Source organism: Hyla sarda, chromosome 2, assembly GCF_029499605.1.
Source record: "Hyla sarda isolate aHylSar1 chromosome 2, aHylSar1.hap1, whole genome shotgun sequence".
NCBI lineage: Eukaryota > Metazoa > Chordata > Amphibia > Anura > Hylidae > Hyla > Hyla sarda.
In genome coordinates this window covers 304,662,947-304,689,129 of record NC_079190.1, presented here as the reverse complement: position 1 = coordinate 304,689,129, position 26,183 = coordinate 304,662,947, and the positions used below count along the sequence as shown (strand labels likewise).

At 47.6% G+C, this 26,183-nt stretch overlaps 1 protein-coding gene across 4 annotated transcripts in view; it reads left to right on the top strand.

The window, feature by feature from the left end:
• CSRP1 (cysteine and glycine rich protein 1) overlaps positions 1–26,183 on the top strand; it is a 117,667-nt gene that overhangs the window by 29,858 nt on the left and 61,626 nt on the right. For 2 of the 4 annotated variants that reach the window (XM_056557615.1, XM_056557616.1), the window contains exon 5: positions 22,740–22,866. In XM_056557615.1, coding sequence (XP_056413590.1) covers positions 22,755–22,866 — 112 coding nt within the window. In that variant the 5' untranslated portion in view covers positions 22,740–22,754. Of the gene's footprint in view, positions 1–9,273; positions 9,296–14,271; positions 14,421–22,739; positions 22,867–26,183 lie in introns of those variants that run through there. The other 2 variants (XM_056557617.1, XM_056557614.1) reach the window with 2 other exon arrangements.

Below are 26,183 nucleotides of genomic sequence, written 5' to 3'. Positions count from 1 at the left end.
TCACCCATTTTTTTGTTGACAATCTCTTTTGCTTCTTGAATCCTTTTCTGGTGTTCAGAGACCCATTCCATAGAGGCTTGTGGCGAGTTGTTGAAAGGTGCTTGAAGGCCAAATATCCTGTCCTTGGGAAGTTGGCCATGTCGGCCCATCATTATATAAAATGGAGTGTATCCCATAGAGCAGTGAATGGTATTGTTATAAATTTTCAACAACTCGGGCATCAATCGAGGCAACTCTTCAGGTCGAGACACAGATGCAGCTCTCAGCATGTGGATGAACACCTGGTGGATTCTTTCACAAAGTCCATTCTCTTGCGAGTGATAAGCAGTGGTTCTGAGTTTCTTACACGCATGGAACTGGCACAATTCCTGGAATAGTTGGGCCCCAAAGGCCGGTCCTCGGTCGAACAAGATAGTCTCAGGACATCCGAGTATCTGTACCCAATGAGTGTAGAACATCTGGGCTGTGGTCTTGGCCGTTAGTTCTTGGACTGGCACAACCACTACCCACTTGGAGTAGTGATCCACCATGGTAAGGGCATATGAATACCCGGACCGGGTAGGCGATAGCTTGACATGATCCAATGCGACCAATTGGTTAGGCATCTCACTCTGGATGGAATGGAGGGGTGCTCGGGCATCCTTGCGGCCATTCTTGGTGATACTGCAAACTGCGCACTCACTGCACAATTTTTCAACATCACTTCTCATTCCAATCCAGTAGAACCGGCGTCGAACGGTGGCTTCTGTCTTGTGAACCCCAAAGTGTCCTGACTGATCGTGGTAGGCATTCAGAACCATTGCAGCATCTCTCCGAGGAATCAGGATCTGATGTAGCCTTTCGCCAGACACTGGGTCCAAGAAGTTCCTGTACACAAATAGCCTTTTTCTCTGGCACCACAGACGCTTCAATTCATAGTCACTCTGACTCCGGCGTAGACGGGGAGGTACCCTTCTGGTCAATAAGTACTCTAACAGATCCCCCATGGTCTGACTTTCTTCTTGTAAGGTCCTCCAGGTATACAAGTCCTCCTGGACTGTTTTAGACCTAGACTTCCTCCCCTCGAGGGTGGTTGCAACATCTTGGTTCACGAGCCTCTGATAGAATGGGGGCATCTCCACATCTTCCCACCTGTCCTCCACCGGGGGATCTTCACCGGGAGTCATTCGAGATAGCACATCCGCATTGACATTGGATTTGCCACTTCGGTATTTAATAGAGAAGTCATAGTTGGCCAGCCTGGAGGCCCATCTTTGTTCCAGAGCCCCTAGTTTGGCGGTGTTCAGGTGAGCCAGGGGGTTGTTATCGGTATAAACAGTGAACGAGGTTGCTGCCAAGTAGTCCTTGAATTTTTCGGTGACCGCCCACACGAGGGCCAGGAGCTCCAACTTGAATGAACTGTAATTGGAATCATTTCTATCGGCTCCTCGCAGGTTCCGGCTGGCGTAAGCTATCACTCGTTCTTGTTTCCCTTGCATCTGGGATAACACAGCCCCTAGTCCTTCAAAACTGGCATCTGTATACAGTCGGAAAAGCTGGGTATAATTCGGATAGGCCAGGATGGGGGGCTCTGTCAATAGATGTTTCAGGGCTTGAAAGGCCACCTCTTGTTCTTTAGCCCATTCCACAGGTAGCTTCCCATTATAATTCTCTTTCGCTGTGCCCCGCAAGAGAGAGGTCAACGGCTCGGCAATTTGGGCAAAATGGGCGATAATACCCCGCAAATCCTAGGAAGCTCCTGATATCCTTGACAGTGCATGGGGTAGGCCAGTACTTGAAGACTTCCACTTTAGCCGAGTCAGGTTGAACCCCTTCAGCGCTGACGACATGGCCCAGGTAATGTACTTGTGGCTTGAGTAAGTGACACTTGGAGGGCTTAACTTTTAAACCATGCTGGATCAATACTTGAAATACATCAGACAGGTGAGTCAAATGTTCTTGGTAAGACTTGGAGTACATGATCACATCATCAAGATAGAGTAGGACACTCTGAAAGTTAAGGTGCCCTAGGCATTGTTCCATCAGCCGTTGGAAGGTAGCCGGAGCGTTGCATAGCCCAAAGGGCATGCTCTTGAATTCGAACAAACCCATGGGGGTTACAAAGGCTGTCTTTTCTCTATCTTCTACGGCCATGGGCACTTGCCAGTACCCGCTGGTCAAATCCAACGTGGAGAAATATGCTGCAGAACCCAACGCAGTGAGTGACTCCTCAATCCGGGGGAGAGGGTATGCGTCTTTATGGGTGATATCATTCAATTTTCTGTAATCGACACAGAAACGGATGGTCCCATCTTCCTTCTTAACCAACACCATGGGAGCGGCCCAGGGACTCTGACTTTCTTGGATCACATCCGCGTCCTTCATGTCGGTTAACAACTTCTTGACTGTTTGGTACATACCCGATGCGACGGGCCGATGCCTTTCTTTGATGGGAGGTTTATCACCAGTCAAGATTCGATGTTTGATCATAGAAGTTCGCCCAAAATCGGTTGGATGTTTGCTGAAGGCATCTTGATACCTCTTCGCCACTTCAATGACCCCTTCGACTTGTTCCGGTGGGGTAAGGGAGCCTCCTACTTGTAGCTGATGCCACCAAGGTTCTGGAGAAACTTCGGTATGGCCCGGTGTAGTTTGAGCAGTCTGTTGTTGAGCCACCTTACGTGAGGACAGAATATCACTGGAGTCCAGGAAGAGGAGTCGGGCCACTGGGGTATATTTTGGCAATACAGTGGCTACACCGGACAAATTGACTATGCGAACTGGGACTCGTCCATTTACTACTGTCACTAGACTTCTGGCAGCTCGAACCAGGGGAAAATCTTCAGACTGTAGAGGTTCTAACAAAGCCTGATAATCTTGATTCCTTATGCCAGGACATGCTCGACACCATAAAATTGTTTCCGTATTTGGCTGTAGGGTCACTGACCTCATGTCCTGGATCCGAACTTTACAGATCTCTCCTTTTTGGTTCACGAACTTCTGCTCCGCCCGCAGAATTTTGAGATGGTGCTGCGCAGTCCTTTGTCTAGAAGGAGACATGTAAGGGAGAGAGGCATGCAAAGCATCTACAATATCAGTGAAGCAATGTCTCATGATGTTCATCCCTAGAATGAACTCTGTGGCCCCTGGTACCGTCACATCGGTAACAATTATTCCTTGCCCCCTAAGTGTGTGACCTCTCAACTGAATAGTGGGCTCCCAGTACCCATGTCTGGGAACTGGTTTCCCGTCTCCTGCCATGACACTAAAATCCATACTGTCTGGCTCACACAATGAATCAACATTCCAATATTTATAAAATAGGCCCTTAGAGATAGTAGACACCTGCGAGCCTGTGTCAATCAGTGCCTGCAGCTGGATACCATCTATAGTAACATTTACATAGGGGCAGGATGCAATGTACAATGATTGTCCTGAGTGGGGTTGCTCTTTTGCTGGACCTGTGATTCGTTTTCCTGAGGGCCGGCCCTCAACCTCAGGGGATGCCCGTTTAAAGCCCAGCACTGCATCTTCCAGTGCCCGGGTTTGTTGCAATACTCACAAAAAGGCTGACTAGAAGGGGCCGGGCGAGAGCCACTGGAACGGGAAGGAGGAGCAGGGGTAGATCTCTTAGTCACTGGAGGCTCTCTATCGACCCTGGTAGCGTGATTAGCTAGCTCCTTTACCACTTGAGTGAGCTGGGCAATGTCCTGCTTGATCCCTTGGATTTCAGAAATTGTGGCGGGGGTTGGAGTGTCAGCCACGGGTGTGGGGTTTTTTGGTAACATTGGTGTAGAGCTAGCCGCCGCACCCATGGGCTCTGATCTAGGGTCAGGATTTTTCTCAGGGTCTGCCCCCTGCTCTATAACTTGAAAGGCTAGACGCTTAAATGCAGAGAAAGACATATTGGGGTTCTGTACAGCCAACATCTTTAACTGGGCCTTGTCCCATTTATTTTGGACCCCTTCAATAAATCTGTCCAGCAAAAGTTTATTACCCTGATCGGGGTTATGTTATCAGATTGTTGAACTGCCTCCAGGGCATTTTGTAAGGCTACTGCGTATGCCCGTATTGTCTCACCTGGCTTTTGTCGCCTCTCATATAGTCGGAGGCGGACCTCTGAGGGGGAGTGGCACTCAAATACCTGGTGCAATCCCTCTGTTCTACTGTAGTCCTCTCAGAAGTGGGCCAGGTGCAAACTTCTTTACGTGCAGGTCCCTGCAGTTGCCCTATGAGTAACAGCACCTGTTGGTTAGGGGGAAGAGAATAAACAGAAAAGATGCTCTGGAAGCTCTCTTGAAATTCTTTAAGTGAAAAGGGATCCCCTCTGTAGTTGGGAAGTACAGGCTTCCCCAGGTAGAACGGAGGAGCCCCGCCATCATGGCGTCGTGCTGGAGGGGAGGAGGGCAGCAGTCTCCGACCTTCTGAAACAGGCGACGATCTGGCTGAAGATGGCCCTGTGAGAGGTGATGCCACAGGGAGGGACCTAGCCGGGGGTGATCCAGGAGGGATAGCCTGCACTGGAGCCGCAAGAGGATCTGGGACATCACCTGCGTCCGGTGATCTTGGATCTGACATCTTGTCGACTTGATTGAGTGCGCTGTCGCTTTAAGGAATTTTGAGAGCGCCGTCCTTGAGTGCGCTGTCTTTGAGTGCATTGTCTTTGAGTGCGCCGTCGTTGAGTGCGCCGTCTCTTTAACCCCTTGGGGAAGGAGCCCATTATGACCCAAAGGACGGGAGCATTTTTTGCAAATCTGACCACTGTCACATTAAGTATTAATAACTCTGGGATGCTTTTACTTATAAATTTGATTCAGAGATTGTTTTTTCGTGACATATTCTACTTTATGTTAGTGGTAAATTTTCATCGATACTTGCATCATTTCTTGGTGAAAAAATCAAAAATTTCATGAAAAATTTGAAATTTTTTCTAACTTTGAAGCTCTCTGCTTATAAGGAATATGGATATTCCAAATAAATTATATATTGATTCACATATAAAATATGTCTACTTTATGTTTGCATCATAAAGTTGACATGTTTTTACTTTTGGAAAACATCAGATGGCTTCAAAGTTCAGCAGAAATTTTCCAATCTTTCGCAGAATTTTAAAAATCGGAATTTTTCAGGGACCAGTTCAGGTTTGAAGTGGATTTGAAGGGTCTTCTGGTTAGAAATACCCCATAAATGACCCCCTTATAAAAACTGCACCCCTCAAAGTATTCAAAATTACATTCAGTAAGTGTGTTAACCCTTTAGGTGTTTCACAGGAATAGCAGCAAGGTGAAGGAGAAAATTCAAAATCTTCATTTTTTACACTCGCATGTTCTTGTAGACCCAGTTTTTGAATTTTTACAAGGGGTAAAAGGAAAAAAAATCCTCAAAATTTGTAACCCAATTTCTCTCAAGTAAGAAAATACCTCATGTGTATATGTCAAGTGTTCGGCGGGTGCACTAGAGGGCTCAGAAGCGAACGAGCAACAATGGGATTTAGGAGAGTGAGTTTTTCTGAAATGGTTTTTGGGGGGCATGTCCCATTTAGGAAGCCCCTATGGTACCAGGACAGCAAAACCCCCCCACATCGCACACTATTATGGAAACTACACCCCTCAAGGAATGTAACAAGGGGTATGGTGAGCCTTAACACCCCACAGGTGTTTGACAACTTTTTGTTAAAGTCGGATGTGTAAATGAAAAAAAATTTTTTCACTAAAATGCAGTTTTTTCCCCAAATTTTACTTTTTTACAAGGGGTAATAGGAGAAAATGCCCCCCAAAATCTGTAACCCCATTTCTTCCGAGTATGGAAATACCGCATGTTTGGATGTCAAGTGCACTGCGAGCGAACTACAATGCTCAGAAGAGAAGGAGCGCCATTGAGCTTTTAGAGAGATAATTTGTTTGGAATGGAAGTCGGGGGCCATGTGCATTTACAAAGCCCCCCCGTGGTGCCAGAACAGTGGACCCCCCCACATGTGACCCCATTTTGGAAAATACACCCCTCACGGAATGTAATTAGGGGTACAGTGAGCATTTACACCCTACTGGCGTTTGACAGATCTTTGGAACAGTGGGCTGTGCAAACAAAAAAATTTCATTTTTCATTTTCACTGACCACTTTTCCAAAAATCTGTCAGACACTTGTGGGGCGTAAATGCTCACTGTACCCCTTATTATATTCCATGAGGGGTGTAGTTTCCAAAATGGGGTCACATGTGGGTATTTATTTTTTGGGTTTATGTCGGAACCGCTGTAAAATCAGCCACCCCTGTGCAAATCACCAATTTAGGCCTCAAATGTACATAGTGCGCTCTCACTCCTGAGCCTTGTTGTGCGCCCGCAGAGCATTTTACGCCCACATATGGGGTATCTCCGTACTCAGGAGAAATTGCGTTACAAATTTTGGGGGTCTTTTTTTCCTTTTACCTCTTGTGAAAATAAAAAGTAAAGGGCAACACCAGCATGTTAGTAGTGTTGAGCGGCATAGGCCATATTCGAATTCGCGAATATTCGCGAATATATGGATGAATATTCGTCATATATTCGCGAATATTCGCATATTCGTTATATTCTCGTTTTATTTTCGCGTATGCGAAAATACGCGTATGCGAAAATTAACATATGTGAAAATTCGCATATGCGAAAAGTAGTATATGCTAATTTTCACATATGCGAATTTTCGCACGCCAGTCTCACACAGTAGTATTACAGCCTTCTTTACACCACACAAGCTGGAAGCAGAGAGGGGTGATCACTGTGATGTGTACTGTGAAGAAAAAAAAAATGAATATTCGTAATTACGAATATATAGCGCTATATTCGTGAAATTCGCGAATTCGCGAATATGCGTTATTCGCGAATAATATTCGAATTGCGAATATTCGCGAGCAACACTACATGTTAGTGTAAAATATATATTTTTTTACACTAACAGGCTGGTGTAGACCCCAACTTTTCCTTTTCATAAGGGGTAAAAGGAGAAAAAGCCCCCCTAAATTTGTAGTGCAATTTCTCTCGAGTACGGAAATACCCCATATGTGGCCCTAAACTGTTTCCTTGAAACACGACAGGGCTCCAAAATGAGAGAGCGCCATGCACATTTGAGGACTAAATTAGGGATTGCATAGGGGTGGACATAGGGGTATTCTACGCCAGTGATTCCCAAACAGGGTGCCTCCAGCTGTTGCAAAACTCCCAGCATGCCTGGACAGTCAGTGGCTGTCCGGATATGCTGGGAGTTGTTGTTTTGCAACAGCTGGAGGCTCCGTTTTGGAAACACTGCCGTACAATACGTTTTTCATTTTTATTGGGGGGGCGGGGGAAACAGTGTAAGGGGGTGTATATGTAGTGTTTTATTAGGTGTTAGTGTAGTGTAGTGTTTTTAGGGTGCATTCACACTGGCGGGTTACGGTGAGTTTCCCACTAGGAATTTGCGCTGTGGCGAAAAATTTGCCGCAGCTCATACTTGAAGCAGGAAACTAACTGTAAACCCGCCTGTGTGAATGTACCCTGTACATTCACATGGGGGGGGGGGGGGGGGGGACAAACCTCCAGCTGTTTCAAAACTACAACACCCAGCATGTACTGACAGACCGTGCATGCTGGGAGTTGTAGTTTTGTAACAGCTGGAAGCACGCTGGTTGGAAAACCTTCAGTTAGGTTCTGTTACCTAACTCAGTATTTTCCAACCAGTGTGTCTCCAGTTGTTGCAAAACTACAACTCCCAGCATGCACGGTCTGTCAGTACATACTGGGAGTTGTAGTTTTGCAACAGCTGGAGACACACTGGTTTGAAAACCTTCAGTTAGTTTCTGTTACCTAACTCAGTATTTTCCAACCAGTGTGCCTCCAGCTGTTGCAAAACTACAATTCCCAGCATGTACTGATCACAAAAGGGGATGCTGGGAGATGTAGTTATGCAACAGCTGGAGGTATGCAACTACAACTCCCAGCATGCCGAGACAGCTGTTTGCTGTGTGGCATGCTGGAATTTGTAGTTTTGCAACAGCTGGAGGTCTACAGTTTAGAGACCACTGCACAGTGATCTCTATACTGCCCTCTAGATCTTGCAAAACTACAACTCCTAGCATGCCCACACAGCTGTTTGCTGTCTGGGCATGCTGGAATTTGTAGTTTTGTAACATCTGGAGTGCTACAATTTAGAGACCACTGAACAGTGATCTCCAAACTGTGGACCTCCAGATGTTGCAAAACTACAACTCCCAGCATGCCCAGACAGCAAACAGCTGTGTGGGCATGCTAGGAGTTGTAGTTTTGCAAGATCTAGAGGGCAGAATAGAGATCACTGTGCAGTGGTCTCTAAACTGTAGACCTCCAGCTGTTGCAAAACTACAAATTCCAGCATGCCCACACAGCAAACAGCTGTCTGGGCATGCTGGGAGTTGTAGTTTTGCAACATCTGGAGGGCTACAGTCTAGAGACCACTATAGTGGTCTCAGACTGTAGCCCTCTAGATGTTGCTAGGCAACTCACCGACTTCCGTCGCATCCAGGGAGCCGTCCTCTTCTGCCGCACGCCGCCCGCAGATCTCCGTCGCCGCCCGCCGATCGCCATCGCTCCGCTGCCTCCGGATGTGTAAGTGATCTTCGGCGCCGCTCCTCTTCGTTTTCCCCGTTCTGGCCCGCCTATTGTGGGTGGGCAGGACGGGGAAAACGAAAGTAAACCCCCCCCGCCCCCGATCTGCTAATGGTGGTCACGTCTAGACCACCAATAGCAGGGATAGGAGGGGTGGCACCCATGCCACCTCACTCCTATCGCTTTAGGGGGATCGTGGGTGTCTTAGACACCCGCGATCCCCCTTATATTCCGGGTCACCATAGACCCATAATGACCCGGAATCGGTGCAAATTGCAAGTGTGAATTCACTTGCGATTTGCGCCGATCGCCGACATGACCCCCCCCTGGGCATTTGCACGGGGTGCCTGCTGATAGATATCAGCAGTCACCCCGGTCCGGTCCCCGCCCGGAGCGCGGCTGGGACCGAAATTCCCACGGGCGTATGGATACGGCCCAGGGTTAATGCTGGAGATATCGGAGGCTTCCGTACTCAGCCTGCGCTGCCGCGGGTGCTTGCTGGTCTTTTGCAGCTTCGGTGATGATCGCCGGACGCATTGCTATGGCTGTGCCCGGCAGTTTCCTGTTTGGTCCGGTCAGTAAATGCTTCCCCTGTGCAACAGAGGGCGGATTCTTTAGTTCTGGCTCACACACTGAAGAGGCGTCCCCGCCGGGGCTTGACTGGGCGGAGCTGCGACTGCTCCCACGCGCGGGAAATGGTGGAAACAATTTAACCCCTTCAGGTATGGACTTTTTACGCTTAGTACTGGCAGCTAACAGTCTCTCCTTCACCTTCCCCACCACTTGTATTTGCGCCTCTTTAGACAAATTTCTTTCAATAACACAGTCCCGTACACAGTTCAGAATTGGGGGAAGGACTTGATTTAGTGGCTGAATAGTTGAGGTGTACACCCGTATCCTGTTCGTGGACACCAAAAACGTTGTGGTGGCCACGGGTGAGGTCCGCAGCCACCGCTACATTGGGGTTAGCTACTTGGTTCTTGGGGGGGTTATGAACCCAGGGTCGGATGATATTAACCCTTAATGTCACGTGACGCCACTGTAGTCTTGGTATCTCCCAGGGTACTACAGGTCCGGGGAACTCCGTCTCCCCACAGGCTAGCCTGGAAAGAATTGACTCCACACCAGGTTGCAGTTTAACGGAGGCTTTACTAACTTGAAGATGGGCGGTACAATCTTCACAGCGCTCAACCAAAGTCTCCCAAAGGTTTAACAGACAGTCTCTAGAGGACCACACAGCTTGCAGTGCCTGGACTTGATATTGCATATATGCTTGGCTCTTACGGCTGGACTAGGGATTTTAGCTCTGCGCTATATTAGGCTTGAGATTAAAGTCACTTACTGAAGTGTCGGTAGATTTGTGGCTTTTCGACAGAAGATATTGAATTGTCCTTTAGGAATTCTCTGATCAAGGCTGAGGTAAAGGCTTGATATTTCTCCACTCTGTACTCTGTACTGAAATGAGTTGCTGTTTCTTCAATCTGAACTGAAATGAGTTGTTGTTTCTTCACTCAGCTTCTCTCCACACCTGAACTCTGAACCCTTCTGCACTCCACCTCTGAACTCCTGAATTTCTCTACACAGGAAATACCACCCCTTATAAGGGCAGGCTAAACTAAAGCCCATTGGCCAGGCAGCTGTGGATCATAGAGTTGTCTGTATCCCCTTTAGGATTTACAATAAAGTTACATACAAGTAATAACATAATATAACACCTTACACAAAAGTTTAGTCTAGCCCTCAGTCCTCCACTCTCACATACTCTGACTGAGCATGAGGTTGCTAGGTAACATACTTAAAGCTACAGATACCTATTAACAGATTATTAAGTTATAACAGTGCAAATACACATTAGAAATGGTTGAGTCCCTGCAGGGGAGCCCCCAGGACAATGGAGGTCTCAATCTGACAGGGCCTAAAATACCTTGACACAATGTACCTGTACTGGGACACCACACATGGGTGACAGAGGGGTGTACATTGGTGACAGAGGGGTGTAGAGGAGTGTACATGGGTGACAGGGGTGTAGAGAAGTGTACATGGGTGACAGAGGGGTGTAGAGGAGTGTATATGGGTGACAGAGGGGTGTAGAGGGGTGTACATTGGTGACAGAGGGGTGTAGAGGAGTGTACATGGGTGACAGGGATGTAGAGGAGTGTACATGGGTGACAGAGGGGTGTAGGGAGGTGTACAAGGGTGACAGATGGGTGTAGAAGAGTGAACATTTGTGGTGACAGAGGGGTGGACAGGAGTGACAAGGTGGTAACAGAGGGGTGGACAGGGGGTGGACATGGGTGGCAAGGATGTGGTCAGGGGGTGGACAATGGAGTGACAGCGATGGACAGGGGAGACAGAGGGTTGGATGGGGGAGGTGGACATGGATGACAGGAGGGTGGACATGGGAGAAGGGGTCAGAGGGGTGGACAAGGGTGACAAGGGGGTAAAAGAGGGACAAGAGTGACAGAGGGGTGGACTGGAGTAACAAAGGGACAGATGGGTGAACAGGAGGGTGGACATGGGTGACAGGGTAGACTACGGGGGTAGACGGGGGTAAAGCAAGGGTGACAGGGGAGTGGACAAGGCGGACATGGATGACAGGAGGGTGGACATGAGTGACGGGATGATAGGTGGGTGGACATAGGTGAGAGGGTGGGGTGGACATGGGTGACAGGGGGTGGACATGGGTGACAGGAGGGTGAACAGGGGTGACAGGAGGGTGGACATAGGTGACAGGGGGGTGGACATGGGTGACAGGAGGGGGTGAACATGGGTGACAGTAGGGGTGGACATGGGTGACAGGGGATGGACATGGGTGACAGGGGGGTGGACATGGGTGACAGGGGGGTGGACATGGGTGACAGGAGGGTGAACATGTTTTATAACATTATTACGGACAGTGTACACACCTGACATCCTAACTGGCCATGGTGTGGGATGAGTATGGACTGGATCGGTGTTTCCCAACCAGGGTGCCTCCAGCTGTTGCAAAACTATAACTCCCAGCATGCCTGGACAAACTTAGGCTGTCCAGGCATGTTGGGAGTTTTAGTTTTGCAACAGCTGGAAGCACCCTGGTTGGCAAACACTGGGCTGGATACTTATATCATTGAGTATATTGCTATATTTACATCCAGAGCTACCAGAGTAACACCACTTAAAGGGCCCCTGATCCTCGACGAGCCAGCAGGGCTCCAAGGGGTTTCCCGACACCACAAAATGAATGGCCATGGGTGACGGGGGGGGGGGGGGTAGACATGGGTGACAGGGGGTAGACATGGGTGACAGGGGGTGGACATGGGTGAACAGGGATGACGGGGGGTGGACATGGGTGACAGGGGGTGGACCTGGGTGACAGGGATGACACTGGGTGGACATGGGTGACAGGGGGTGGACATGGGTGACACGGGGGTGAGCATGGGTGACAGGGGGGTGAGCATGGGTGACAGGGGGGTGAGCATGGGTGACAGGGGGTGGACATGGGTGGCAGGGAGGTGAACAGGGGTGGCAGGGAGGTGAACAGGGGTGACAGGGGAGTGAACAGGGGTGACAAGGGGGTGGACAGGGGGGGGTGAACAGGGGTGACAGGGGGGTGGACATGTTATTATAACATTATTACGGACAGTGTACACACCTGACATCCTAACTGGCCATGGTGTGGGATGAGTATGGACTGGATCGGTGTTTCCAAACCCGGGTGCCTCCAGCTGTTGCAAAACTACAACTCCCAGCATGCCTGGACAGACTTAGGCTGTCCGGGCATGCTGGGAATTGTAGTTTTGCAACAGCTGGAGGCACCCAGGTTGGGAAACACACTGGACTGGCGGGGGTTTGAGGGGGGGGGGGGTAGACATGGGTGACAGGGGGGGTAGGACATGGGTGACCGGGATGGACAGGGAGGTAGACAAGGCAGACATGGATGATGGGGGGGGTGCAGAGGGTGGACCTGGGTGACGGTGGGGGGTTTGGACATGGTTGAGAAGGGGTAACAGGGGGGTGGAAAGGGTACGGTACCTTCGGAAATCTCACCTCACACCGGCCCACCTTGCAGTTCCACGGCAGTCCGGCGTAAATGCAGCTCGCTACGCCGTCGGGCACCATTTTCGGCTCACTGCGCCGCAAGGGGGAGGGTCACACAGGGGACGCAGGAGGACGCTGTGTGCGCAGTGCGCACGCAGGCTTCCCTTCCCCCCTGCGCGCAGGCTGGGGCGGGACATTTGAAGAAAAAAAATGTCGCCAAAATCACTGCTCTAACTACACGATTTAGGAGGCCGCGAGGCCCCCCTTAGCGCGAGGCCTTAGGCGGCCGCCTATATCGCCTAATTAGAGAGCCGCCTCTACATATAATGCCCCCCTGACATGTGCCCCTCACATATAATGCCCCCTGAGGGGGCAGGACAGGGGGCATTATATGTGAGGGGCACATGTCAGAGGGGCATTATATGTGAGGGGCACAGGGCATGGGGTATTATATATGAGGGGCACATGACAGGGGGAGTCCTGTCATGTGCCCCTCAATATAACCCCATGTCCTGTGCCCCTCATATATAATGCCCTCCTGACATGTGCCCCTCACTTATAATTTGCTCCCCCCCCCCCCCCCCCCGTTCTCACACCCGTCACCTTTCTCACATGCTGCGGCTGCTCCGTTCTTGCAGTGTGAGTGAGAGCTGCGGGGACATGATCTCCGGGCGCCGGCACGATGATGTGATGTCATCGCGTTGGCCTGCCGTGGATGGCATCCCCGCGGCTCTCACTCACACTGCAAGAACGGAGCAGCCGCAGCGTGTGACAAAGGTGACGATCTCGGGGGGCAATTGCACTGTTGCCCCCCCCTGGATCCGTGTGGAGGTAATATCCGGCAGGGTAAGTGGCGATGAAAAACGTACCGCATCAGCTGCTCTGACTGCCGTCCGCCGCGGCCCGCGAGAGAACAGAGTAGAAAGGATTTAAACTCTGTTCTCTTGCAGTTTTGCAGTGCGGGCGGCTCCACTCCTCGGCGGCCTATTTGGCAGCCGGCTGGGCCTATTTTACTGTAGGGGCCTGAAGCTGCAGTACCATCAGCCCCTACATTAATCTGGCCCTGACTTCCAGCATGCACTGACAGACCGTACATGCTGGGAGTTGTACTTTTGCAACAGCTGGAGGCACACTGGTTGGAAAATCCTGAGTTAGGTTCTGTTACCTAACTCAGTATTTTCCAACCAGTGTGCCTCCAGCTGTTCCAAAACAACTTTCAGCATGCCGAGACATGCCTTTTGCTGTTCGTGCATGCTGGGAGTTGTAGTTTTGCAACATTTTGAGGGCCAGATTTTGAGACCTCCAAACTTTGGCCCTCCAGATGTTGCAAAACTACAAATCCCAGCATGCCCAAACAGCAAACAGCTGTCTGTGCATGCTGGGAGTTGTAGTTTTGCAAGATGTGGATGGGTAAAATTTAGGGAGCTATGCGCAGTGATCTGCAAACGGTGGCTCTCCAGATGTTGCAAAACTACTGCTGGTAGATTTGTGTAGGTTGTAATGATGTGGTACATTTAATTCTGTTATAGAGACAGAGTCTGTTTTTAGATAGGAAGAATAGTGCTCCATGTTTCTCTGCTTCTCCTGTTAAATATGATGTAATCTGCTGTAAGAGAAATGTGAATGCAGTCCATTACAGTACAATAGTAGGATGTGTCTATTCTGCCTCCCTCCTCCGGGATCTAATGTTTACACATTTGTGCCTGATGTTTCTGCCTTCCCGTATAAGGTCACATCCACTTTGTAGACTTTGTTTAAAAGGAGGCGACTTTCTCCCATTGAACAAACGCAGCAAAGAGATTAAGAGACTAGGAGCAGATTCCGACTCAGGTATGTAACAGAACAACTGCTGCTATAACAACACAGGGTAGATCAGACAACTAGACAAGACAGGCAGCTAGACAAGACAAGACAGGCAGCTAGACAAGACAGGCAGACTAGATAGCTGTGGAGAATATATACTGTGTGCATGTTATACCAATGTGTATAGGCAGTGCTGGGTCACAGTATTATGCTGGCTATAACTTTTACATGCGCTTTTTAACTTTTTTTAACAGCTATAATAGAATTTCTAGTTGGGGTGTGAAGGAGCTGGATCCTGTCCAGATGATCTCTCCTCTGGAATGGAATCTACCTTTTATGGACATTTTTAGAGTTCTGAAGTCTTGCACTGAATGGGTGTGACTTTCCAGTAGCCAACAACATACTGTCTAAGCAGTGTGTAAGAATGGAACATGGATGGATATATGTTCTGCACTTACTTGTGCTCACCAGCACTTAGATATGTACAGCGTAAAGCTTTATATAAAAGAAGGATTGCTACAGAAATGTGGGAACTACAGTTGATTATATATATAGTAAATCATTTTAAATATAATGCTAGAAAGTTGTCACTTTTTACCTGCCTGAGACGCAGGGGTAGTCTTGGAATGCCCCCCCAATTATTATAATCAATCATGAGTCCCTTATAATTTGATGTTGTTTCATGAATATAGGTTGTACATGAATCTTGGAAAAACACTGTTACATAGTTACATAGTTACATAGTTAGTACGGTCGAAAAAAGACATATGTCCATCAAGTTCAACCAGGGAATTAAGGGGTAGGGGTGTGGCGCGATATTGGGGAAGGGATGAGATTTTATATTTCTTCATAAGCATTAATGTTATTTTGTTCCAGGAATGTATCTAATCCTGTTTTAAAGCTGTTAATTGTTCCTGCTGTGACCAGTTCCTGAGGTAGACCGTTCCATAAATTCACAGTCCTGTACTGTGGTAGTAACGGAATTTTGTGTAATATATGCTTGCTGTTTAAAGTCTACTAGTCTTTGTTCAACATTGTGGTTTGCTACTGACTTATTACTGATTCATTTGGACACAATTCCTTGTACAGTGGTCCCTCAACATACGATGGTAAACCGTTCCATCGTTTGTTGAAACCATCATATGTTGAGGGATCTGTGCAATGTAAAGTATAGGACAGTGGTCTACAACCTGCGGACCTCCAGATGTTGCAAAACTACAACACCCAGCATGTCCGGGCATTGGGGTGGGGGGGGGGGGGGGGCAGTGTACGTGTGTATATGTAGTGTTTTGCTCTTTATTTTGTGTTAGTGTAGTGTTTTTAGGCTACATTCACACTGGCGGCGGATTACACTGAGTCTCCCGCTAGGAGTTTGAGCTGCGGCGGAAAATTTGCCGCAGCTCAAGCTTGAAGCGGGGAACTCACTGTAATCCGCCGCCAGTGTAAATGTAACCTGTACATTCACATGGGAGGGGGGGGCAAAAATACAACTCCCAGCATGCACTGACAGAACGTGCATGCTGGGAGTTGTAGTTTTGCAACAGCTGGAGGCACACTGGTTGGAAAATACTGAGTTAGGTAATAGAACTACAGCCTCCAGCTGTTGCAGAACTACAACTCTCAGCATTTACTGATTGCCAAAGGGAATGCTGGGAGATGTAGTTATGCAACAGCTGGAGGCACGCAAGTACAACTCCCAGCATGCCGAGACAGCCTTTTGCTGTTCCTGGATGCTGGGAGTTGTAGTTTTGCAAGATTTAGAGGGGTTCAGGCTGGAGATCACTGACAGTGGTCCCTAAACTGTAGCCCTCCAGATGTTGCAAAACTACAAATCTCAGCATGCTAAGACAGCAAACTGCTGTCTGGGCATGCTGGGAGTTGTAGTTTTGTAACATCTGGAGGGCTACAGTTTAGAGACCACTGTCAGTGATCTCTAGCCTGAACCCCATCTTGTAAAACTACAAATCCCAGCATGCCAACACAGCAAACAGCTGTCAAGGCATGGTGGGAGTTGTAGTTTTGCAACATCTGGAGGGCCACAGTTTAGAGACCACTCTCCAAACTGTCGTCCTGCAGATGTTGCTAGGCAACAGACTCCCGGACACGCCGCCGCCATACTCACCTCCGCCGCCATGATCACAGCCACCGCCGTCATCTGGAGCTCCGCCGCCGGGTAAGTGACCGCCGCCGCCGCCGCTACTACACGGTTCCCCCCGCTGTGCCCGGACACCGATGAGTGGGCATAGCGGGGGGAACCGAACTTTAACCCCCCCGCCCCCAGTCTGCTATTGGTCGGTCGCTCCGCCGATCAATAGCAGGGATAGGAGGGGGTGGCACCCCTGCCACCTCACTCCTATCTCTTCACGGGGATCGAGGGTGTTTTGGACACCCCCGATCCCCCTTATTTTATCGCGGCGCCGCCATTAGTGGGCAGGGGGAGAGCGCTCCCCCTGCAAACACCATAGATGCCGTGATCAGAGCTGATCATGGCATCTATGGGGTTAATGCTGCCGGGACCGGCGTGATCGCGGCCCCGGCAGCAGCGGCGGGACTTCGGCTGTGATTGACAGCTGAGTCCCGCCAGCGATCTCCTGCGCTCCCCGCGGCAGAGCGGGAGATCGCTTGGACGTATGCATACGTCCATTTGAGCGAACGTGTAGTTCGCCTAGACGTATGCATATGTCCAATAGCGGGAAGGGGTTAAAGTAACAGGCCTATAATTCATAGGGTCGCTTTTTAATCCCTTATACCACATTTGCTATGTGTGAGTCCTCGGAAACAAACCCTGTTACTACAGAGTCCTTATTTATTAGAAATGTGGCTCTGTCTATTACATTACTTAACCCCCAAGAACATGGGGGTGAATGCCATCTGGATCTGGTGATTTGTCCATTTGTCTATTTATTTTTCTTTAGGCAGCACTATACAGTGGTCCCTCAACATACGATGGTAATTCGTTCCAAACGACCCATCGTTTGTCGAATACATCGTATGTTGAGGGATTCGTGCAATGTAAAGTATAGGAAGTTATACTCACCTGTCCCCGCCGCTCCGGACCGCGTCCTCACCGCTCCCGATGCTGTCCCAGGGGCTCCCGATGCTGTCCTGCTGCTCCGGCGTCTTCTTAGGGATCCTCCGGCTTTTTCCGCATTTTCTCCGGTGTCCGGGCCTCGCTTTCTGGTGACGTTATTACGTTGCGGTGTCGGGACGGCGTGTGCAGCGACGTAATAACGACGGCGGAAAGCGAGGCCCGGACCCCGGAGAAGATGCAGAAAACGCTGGAGGATCGCAAAGTGGACCCGGAGCAGCGGGGATAGGTAAGTGAACCTGTCCGGGATGTTTAAACTGCTATCCGACAGCAGCTTAAGCATTTTGCGCTGTCGGATAGCAGTTAATGCGATGGCCCCGACATATAAAAGCATCGTATGTCGATGCTGACATCGACATGCGATGGCCTCTGAGAGGCCATCGTATGTCGATTTGATCATATGTCCGGGCCATCGCATGTCGGGGGGTTACTGTACTTCTTCCTGGGTTAGACAGGTGACATGTAAGGGAGAGTTTACCTTATCCCGAATCATTTCACCTAGCATTTCATTTTCTTTGTAAATATAGTTGAGAAAAAATTGCTTAATATATTCACTTTTTTCATCACCCTCTATAAATCCTGCCTCATTCCCTTGTAAAGGGCCAAAGAACATTTTAGGATTAGTTTAACTCTTTGGCAAAGAGTCTCTCTGTCCCAGTTTTGATTATTTTATCTTTTTATCACATATTTAATTTTTTCCCCTATAGCTTTTGAATGCTTCTTCACTGCCTTCATGTTTTAAAGGGTAAAATGCTTCCTTTTTGTTATTTATTGCTCCCATTATACTCAGTGTAGCAAGGGAGTGTGATAGAAGCTCTGGAGGTGATTGGAGACATAATGTCACAGAATGTTTGTGACTGGAGTGACATGTATGATTTGGAGTGACATGTATGGAGGTAACTGGAGCATAATGATATAACAGCAGAATTGCGATTGCTGCTCTGAAGGTCATGCAGCTAATGCAGCTGTTTTACTCTGTGCAATATAGAAAACAGCCATACAGTACATTGCACATAGTCATGGTTCCCAACCTTTTTCAGCTCAGAGCATCCCTCCCCCCAAAAAATGTTTTGCAGGGCACTCCTACCGAATTATTTTCTATGCAAAACGAAAAATGCCTAAAAAGAAGCAATACACAACACCTATATATCTGTTTGCTATGTAGATTACAGTGCTGCTATATGCAGGACTCACAGGCAGGGCCGGACTGGGCATAAAAAGCAGCCCTGGAAATAATTTCCTACCAGCGCCACAGCATTGCGGCACTGTGGCAGCCGCCGGCAGAGCTGCCATCAGAAATTTTGGGGCCCCTTACACAGCTTAAGGCATGGGCCCCTCCACTTGACTCCCCCCCCCCCCCCCAGGGCTTGCCCGCTATTTTCCCAATTATCAATAAAAAAAAATGTAAACCACAGGACAAGAAAAACAAGAGCCCTTTAGTTCAATGGAGAAAGACGGAGGAAATATTATCACCATACATATTACCATCATACTGTTACTAACCAAATACTGTATACTGAGACCAATATTACCAATAATACCAGTATACAAGGAGGAATATTATCACCATACATATTACCATCATACTGTTACTCACCAAATCCAGTATACTGAAACCAATATTACCTATAATACCAGTATACAAGGTGGAATATTACTACTAAACATATTACCATCATACTGTTACTGACCAAATCCTGTATACTTAGACCAATATTACCAGTATACAAGGAGGAAATATTCCCCCCATACAGTAACCATATAGTGGTAGATTTTAGCTCAGGCTCTGCAGACCATATAAGGGATTACTTACAGTTACATCAGGTGACGTCTTCTCTGATTGGAGGCATTCACTTTCCATTTTCTTCTCCTCCCGGCCCAGACCATCATGATGACTTCTTCCTTTCAAAATTCTTCTCCACAGAACCTGCCAGACAAACATTTTAGGCTCCACACTTTTCCTGCACCTAAAACGTTCCATACAGTAATATTAGAGTGGCTAGATAAGTGTGTTGGGGAAGAGTAGGTAGGTAGTTAGGTCACTCCAGAAAGTAGACAGGTCCCTTCACATAGTTTCCCTCAATACACAGGTGCCCGGAGTAGGGAGGTGCCACCTGTAGGTAGGTACCCGTGTACATAGCTGACCCCCTGTAGATAGCTACACCCTGTATGCAGTAGTAGCCCCTTTAGGTAGTAATAGCCAGCAGCATCCCCCTTTAGGTAGTGATAGCCAGCAGTATCCCCCTTTAGGTAGTGATAGCCAGCAGTATCCCCTTTTAGGTAGTGATAGCCAGCAGCAGCCCCCTTTAGGTAGTGATAGCCAGCAGCAGCCCCCTTTAGGTAGTGATAGCCAGCAGCAGCCCCCTTTAGGTAGTGATAGCCAGCAGCAGCCCCCTTTAGGTAGTGATAGCCAGCAGCAGCCCCCTTTAGGTAGTGATAGCCAGCAGCAGCCCCCTTTCAGTAGTGATAGCCAGCAGCAGCCCCCTTTCTGTAGTGATAGCCAGCAGCAGCCCCCTTTCGGTAGTGATAGCCAGCAGCAGCCCCCTTTAGGTAGTGATAGCCAGCAGCAGCCCCCTTTAGGTAGTGATAGGCAGCAGCCCCCTTTAGGTAGTGATAGCCAGCAGTGCCCCCTTTAGGTAGTGATAGCCAGCAGTGCCCCCTTTAGATAGTGATAGCCAGCAGTGCCCCCTTTAGGTAGTGATAGCCAGCAGTGCCCCCTTTAGATAGTGATAGCCAGCAGTGCCCCCTTTAGGTAGTGATAGCCAGCAGTGCCCCCTTTAGGTAGTGATAGCCAGCAGTGCCCCCTTTAGGTAGTGATAGCCAGCAGTGCCCCCTTTAGGTAGTGATAGCCAGCAGTGCCCCCTTTAGGTAGTGATAGCCAGCGGTGCCCCCTTTAGGTAGTGATAGCCAGCAGTGCCCCCTTTAGGGAGTGGTAGCCAGCAGAACCCCCCTTAGGTCATTATAAGTAGCCCCCTTAGGAAGAAATAGAAGAAAAAAAAACATATTTACCTGGCTCCCTTGCAGTCCATGGCCTCTTCTCTTCTGTCTTCTTCACCAGTCTGTGATCCGGCACATGATAATGGCGTCATTCATGTGCCGGAGTGCAGAGGGCGGAAGCTCGGGCCTCTTGTCGACGCCTGCACAATGTGGGCGGCCGACAAGAGTGATTGACAGCTCTGTCAATCAGCCGAGCCCGAGCGCCGCATTGAACTATAGGTACGTCTGTAAGACGCGTTTGTAGTTCAATGCGTCCTGGACCGGCCAGGGAAGCAGGAGACTGCTGTGTATACAGCGATCCCCTGCTTCTGTGCTGTGGCATCTGCAGGGGGGTGCAGCGGGGGCCCGGGGCCCTTACTGGAGTACTGGCTGTACCCCCCTAACGGTGGCCCTGGCTGCATACAAGGTCCTGATACTAGTATCAGGCCCTTGTATGCAAGTGTACATGGGCGGCCCGACCGCGCTCCAATCCATAAGAACGGGTCAGGTCGGGGACTGAGCACAGGCCGGCCACTGCCGGCCCCAGGGTGAGCGGCCTAACAGGTATTTTCACGGTATCCCGATGGGCCAGTCCGGCCCTGCTCACAGGTGATGTCTTCTCTGACTGTTGTTCACTTTTCTTTTTCTTCTCCATCTGGCCCAAACCATGATGATGGTTTCTTTCAGCTGAAACTCTTTACCGCAGAACCTGCAAAAAAAAACAAAAAACTATTAACCCCTTAAGGATGCAGTCCATTTGGGCCTTAAGGACGCAGACAATTTTATTTTTACGTTTTCGTTTTTTCCTCCTCGCCTTCAAAAAATCCTAACTCTATATTTTCATCTACAGACTAGCATGAGGGCTTGTTTTTTTTGCGCGATCAGTTGTCCGTTGTAATGCCATCACTCACTTTACCATAAAATGTATGGCGCAACCAAAAAAATACTATTTGTGTGGGGAAATGAAAAAGAAAAACGCAATTTTGCTAATTATTGCTTCCAGCTTCCCAATGTTAACTATTGCTTCCAGCCTCCCAATGCTATTGCCTTCATCATTCAACCCTCCCCCCTTGCCGCCATCATTCAACCTGCCCATTGCATCCATTATTCACCCCCCATGTTAAGGCCTTTATCATTCCCCCCCCCCACTATTGCCTACATCATTCAACCCCCCATTGCCTCCATTATTCACTCCCCACTCCTCTGCCATAGCCTCCATCATTCAAAACTCCCGTTACCTCCATTATTCAGCCCACTGACCCCCGTTGCCTCCATTATTCAGCCCACCGACCCCCCGTTGCCTCCATTATTCAGCCCACCAACCCCCCCCTGATGCCTCCATTATTAAGCCCCCACCCCATACTATTGCCTCCATCATTCAATCAACACATGCCCAGCACCATCACCCCCACCGTGCCGCTATTGTCTCCATTCCCCCCTGCTATTGCTTTTTTTTCAGCTCTTATACATTACCTGCTGCCGGTGTGAGGTGAAAAATTCAAACCCGTGAAAAACCTCTAGCTTCGGCAAACTTCGGAGAGGGGCGGTCCGATTTTTTCACGGGTTTGAATTTTTCACCTCACATCGGCTCACTGCTGCGTGGAGGAATGCTATGAAGCATCCAAAATCGTCGCTCCAGTGACGTGGATGCTTCCCGCCCGGCATCTGTACCCACTCCTCGTTGGCAGAAGTGTTCATTGCTTGGCATCTATTTATCCTCCGGACCCTTGCAGCAGCCCTAGCAGTGCTTTCTGGCACCCTGGGGTCCTGGTTTGGAATCACTGACGTAGAGTGTGAAATAGCTGTCCTATTGGCTGCAGCAGGAACACACTTTCCATGAAATATACAGCACACCTGAACATTGCACAGAGAGTGAAAGCACTGTCATATCTGTGGGACTGCAATAGGAACACATTCTCTATGCAATACAAATTAGCTGGGGGATGGGGGCCATGTCCCACCTCTGCGACTTCCTGATAAGATGAAAATGGGGCCTTAACTTAACTCTTCTGAATAAGGCAGGGAGTTGGTGCTCGGGAAATACCATAGTAGAGTGTTTGGGTCTCTCTGGCACTACTATGGACAACAAACAGAGCATGTGATAGGATATACGTTTCTATTGTTGAAATATTTATTTAATTTGTTATCACTTTCATTAAAACATTTTTTTATTGTGTTAATTATTTAATATACTTTTTCTGTATTTTTTCTGTCTGGAAAATTATCAAATGGACCAACATATGTTAATGTTTTTATTTACATTTTGCCATTTAATTCTGCAGTGTTCCAACAGCACAATGCCTAATTGGGGTGGAGGAAAGAAATGTCCAGCATGTGATAGGTCTGTCTACTTTGCAGAAGAAGTACAATGTGAAGGCGCAAGTTTCCATAAATCTTGTTTCCTGTGCAGTAAGTTTATCCTTTTATGTTCTAGTATATATATATATATATATATATATATATATATATATTTATTTATTTTTATAAAAAGGGAATAGACATGGTGAAGAGGGAGGGGCACTAATTTTTTTTGTTATTACTAACACTCACAAATTCTCATTGCTCTAGGTCAAGGAAAATATTATACAAACCTGTTAAAATTCAGAATGTGTTCCAATAAATATTTATTGGGCATACAGACCTATGAACCTGTGCAGAGGTTTAGGACACCTTTTAGATTAGGTTTTACATTTGCCTGTTGCCCTATAATTTTGTATACTGCATAGTGTACTGTGCTGCAATTTCAGAAGTTTTGTTAAGGAATATTGATCAACCTTTGCATTGTTTTCTTTTTTTACCTATGCTACTTGTTAACTTGTCTTTGTTTTATGGTATGTCTTTGATCGTATACTGCTATGTGTGTTTTTCCTTTATTTGTTGTATTCTTGTTCCCCATCCCTTTTATTTTTTATATTCATATTTTTATATGCGCAAAGAAAAAGTGGACCAGTTGCCCATAGCAACCAATCAGAACACTTCTCAAAATTTTTAGAAAACTCCCACATTGTCCTTTATTATTTCTGAACACCTGGTTCCTCTGTTGGACCTTCTGGTTTTAGCTTACAAGTTTATATCTGGGTAGAAGTTCCCCATAACAATGGCTTCACCCTTGTTTGCCTCCTCAGATTTCCACAGAAAGTGAAAGAACCCAAAAGTATTCTTTAACCCCTTCAGGACGGAGCCCATTTTGGCCTTAAGGACCGGAGCGTTTTTTGCACATCTGACCACTGTCACTTTAATCATTAATAACTCTGGAATGCTTTTAGTTATCATTCTGATTCCGAGATTGTTTTTTCGTGACATATTCTACTTTAACATAGTGGTAAATTTTTGTCGATACTTGCATCCTTTCTTGGTGAAAAATCCGTAAATTTGATGAAAAATTTGAAAATTTAGCATTTTTCTAACTTTGAAGCTTTCTGCTTGTAAGGAAAATGGATATTACGAATACATTTTTTTTTGGTTCACATATACAATATGTCTACTTTATGTTTGCATCATAAAATTGACGTGTTTTTACTTTTGGAAGACACCAGAGGGCTTCAACGGTCAGCAGCAATTTTCCGATTTTTCACAAAATTTTCAAACTCAGTATTTTTCAGGGACCAGTTCAGGTTTGAAGTGGATTTGAAGGGTCTTCATATTAGAAATACCCCATAAATGACCCCATTATAAAAACTACACCCCCCAAAGTATTCAAAATGACATTCAGTAAGTGTTTTAACCCTTTAGGTGTTTCACACGAATAGCAGCAAAGTGAAGGAGAAAATTCACAATCTTCATTTTTTACACTCACATGTTCTTGTAGACCCAATTTTAGAATTTTTACAAGGGGTAAAAGGACAAAATTTTTACTTGTATTTGTAGCCCAATTTCTCTCGAGTAAGCACATACCTCATATGTCTATGTAAAATGTTCGGCGGGCGCAGTAGAGGGCTCAGAAGGGAAGGAGCGACAAGGGGATTTTGGAGAGTACGTTTTTCTGAAATGGTTTTTGGGGGGCATGTTACCTTTAGGAAGCCCTTATGGTGCCAGAACAGCAAAAAAACCCCACATGGCATACCATTTTGGAAACTAGACCCCTCGGGGAATGTAACATGGGATAAAGTGAACCTTAATACCCCACAGGTGTTTCACGACTTTTGCAAATGTAAAAAAAAAAAAAATAAATTTACCTAAAATGCTTGTTTTCCCAAAAAATTTTTATTTTTAAAAAGGGTAATAGCAGAAAATACCCCTAAAAATTTGAAGCCCAATTTCTCCCGATTCAGAAAACACCCCATATGGGGGTGAAAAGTGCTCTGCTGGCGCACTACAGGTCTCAGAAGAGAAGGAGTCACATTTGGCTTTTTGAAAGCGAATTTTGCTCTGGGGGCATGCCGCATTTAGGAAGCCCCTATGGTGCCAGGATAGCAAAAAAACCCCCACATGGCATACCATTTTGGAAACTAGACCCCTCGGGGAACGTAACAAGGGGTTAAGTTAACCTTTATACCCCACAGGTGTTTCACGACTTTTGCATATGTAAAAATTTTTTTTTTTTTTTACCTAAAATGCTTGTTTTCCCCAAAATTTTACATTTTTAAAAAGGGTAAAAGCAGAAAATACCCCCCAAAATTTGTAACACAATTTCTCTCGAGTACGGCGATACCCCATATGTGACCCTAAACTGTTGCCTTGAAATACGACAGGGCTCCAAAGTGAGAGCGCCATGCGCATTTGAGGCCTAAATTAGGGATTGCATAGGGGTGGACATAGGGGTATTCTACGCCAGTGATTCCCAAACAGGGTGCCTCCAGCTGTTGCAAAACTCCCAGCATGCCTGGACAGTCAACGGCTGTCCGACAATACTGGGAGTTGTTTTGCAACAGCTGGAGGCTCCGTTCTGGAAACAGTGGCGTACCAGACGTTTTTCATTTTTATTGGGGAGGGGAGGGGGGCTGTGTAGGGGTATGTGTATATGTAGTGTTTTTTACTTTTTATTTTATTTTTTGTGGTAGTGTAGTGTAGTGTTTTTAGGGTACAGTCGCACGGGCGGGGGGTTCACAGTAGTTTCTCGCTGGCAATTTGAGCTGCAGCAGAAAGTTTGCGGCAGCTCAAATTTGCAGCCAGATACTTACTGTAATCCTCCGCCCATGTGAGTGTACCCTGTACGTTCACATTGGGGGGGACATCCAGCTGTTGCATAACTACAACTCCCAGCATGCCCGTTGGCTGTCGGTGACTGTTGAGAGTTGTAGTTTTGCAACAACTGTAGGTACACTGGTTATGTATCACTGAGTTTGTGACCTAACTCAGTGTTTCACAACCAGTGTGCCTCCAGCTGTTGCAAAACTACAACTCCCAGCATGTACGGTGCATGGTGTAAGGTGACTGCTGAGAGTTGTAGTTTGCAACAGCTGGAGGCACACCGGTCGTGAAACACTGAGTTAGGTAAAAAAAAACTCTTGAGTTTCACAACCAGTGTGCCTTCAGCTGTTGCAAAACTACAACTCTCAGCAGTCACCGACAGCCAACGGGCATGCTGGGAGTTGTAGTTATGCAACCAGCAGATGCACCACTGCAACTCCCAGCATGCACTTTAGCTGTTTGTGCAAGCTGGGAGTTGTAGTTAGACAACAGCTGAAGGTACACTTTTCCATAGAAATAATGTGCCTCCAGCTGTTGCAAAACCATAAGTCCCAGCATGCCCATAAGGGAATGCTGGGAGTTGTGGTGGTCTGCCT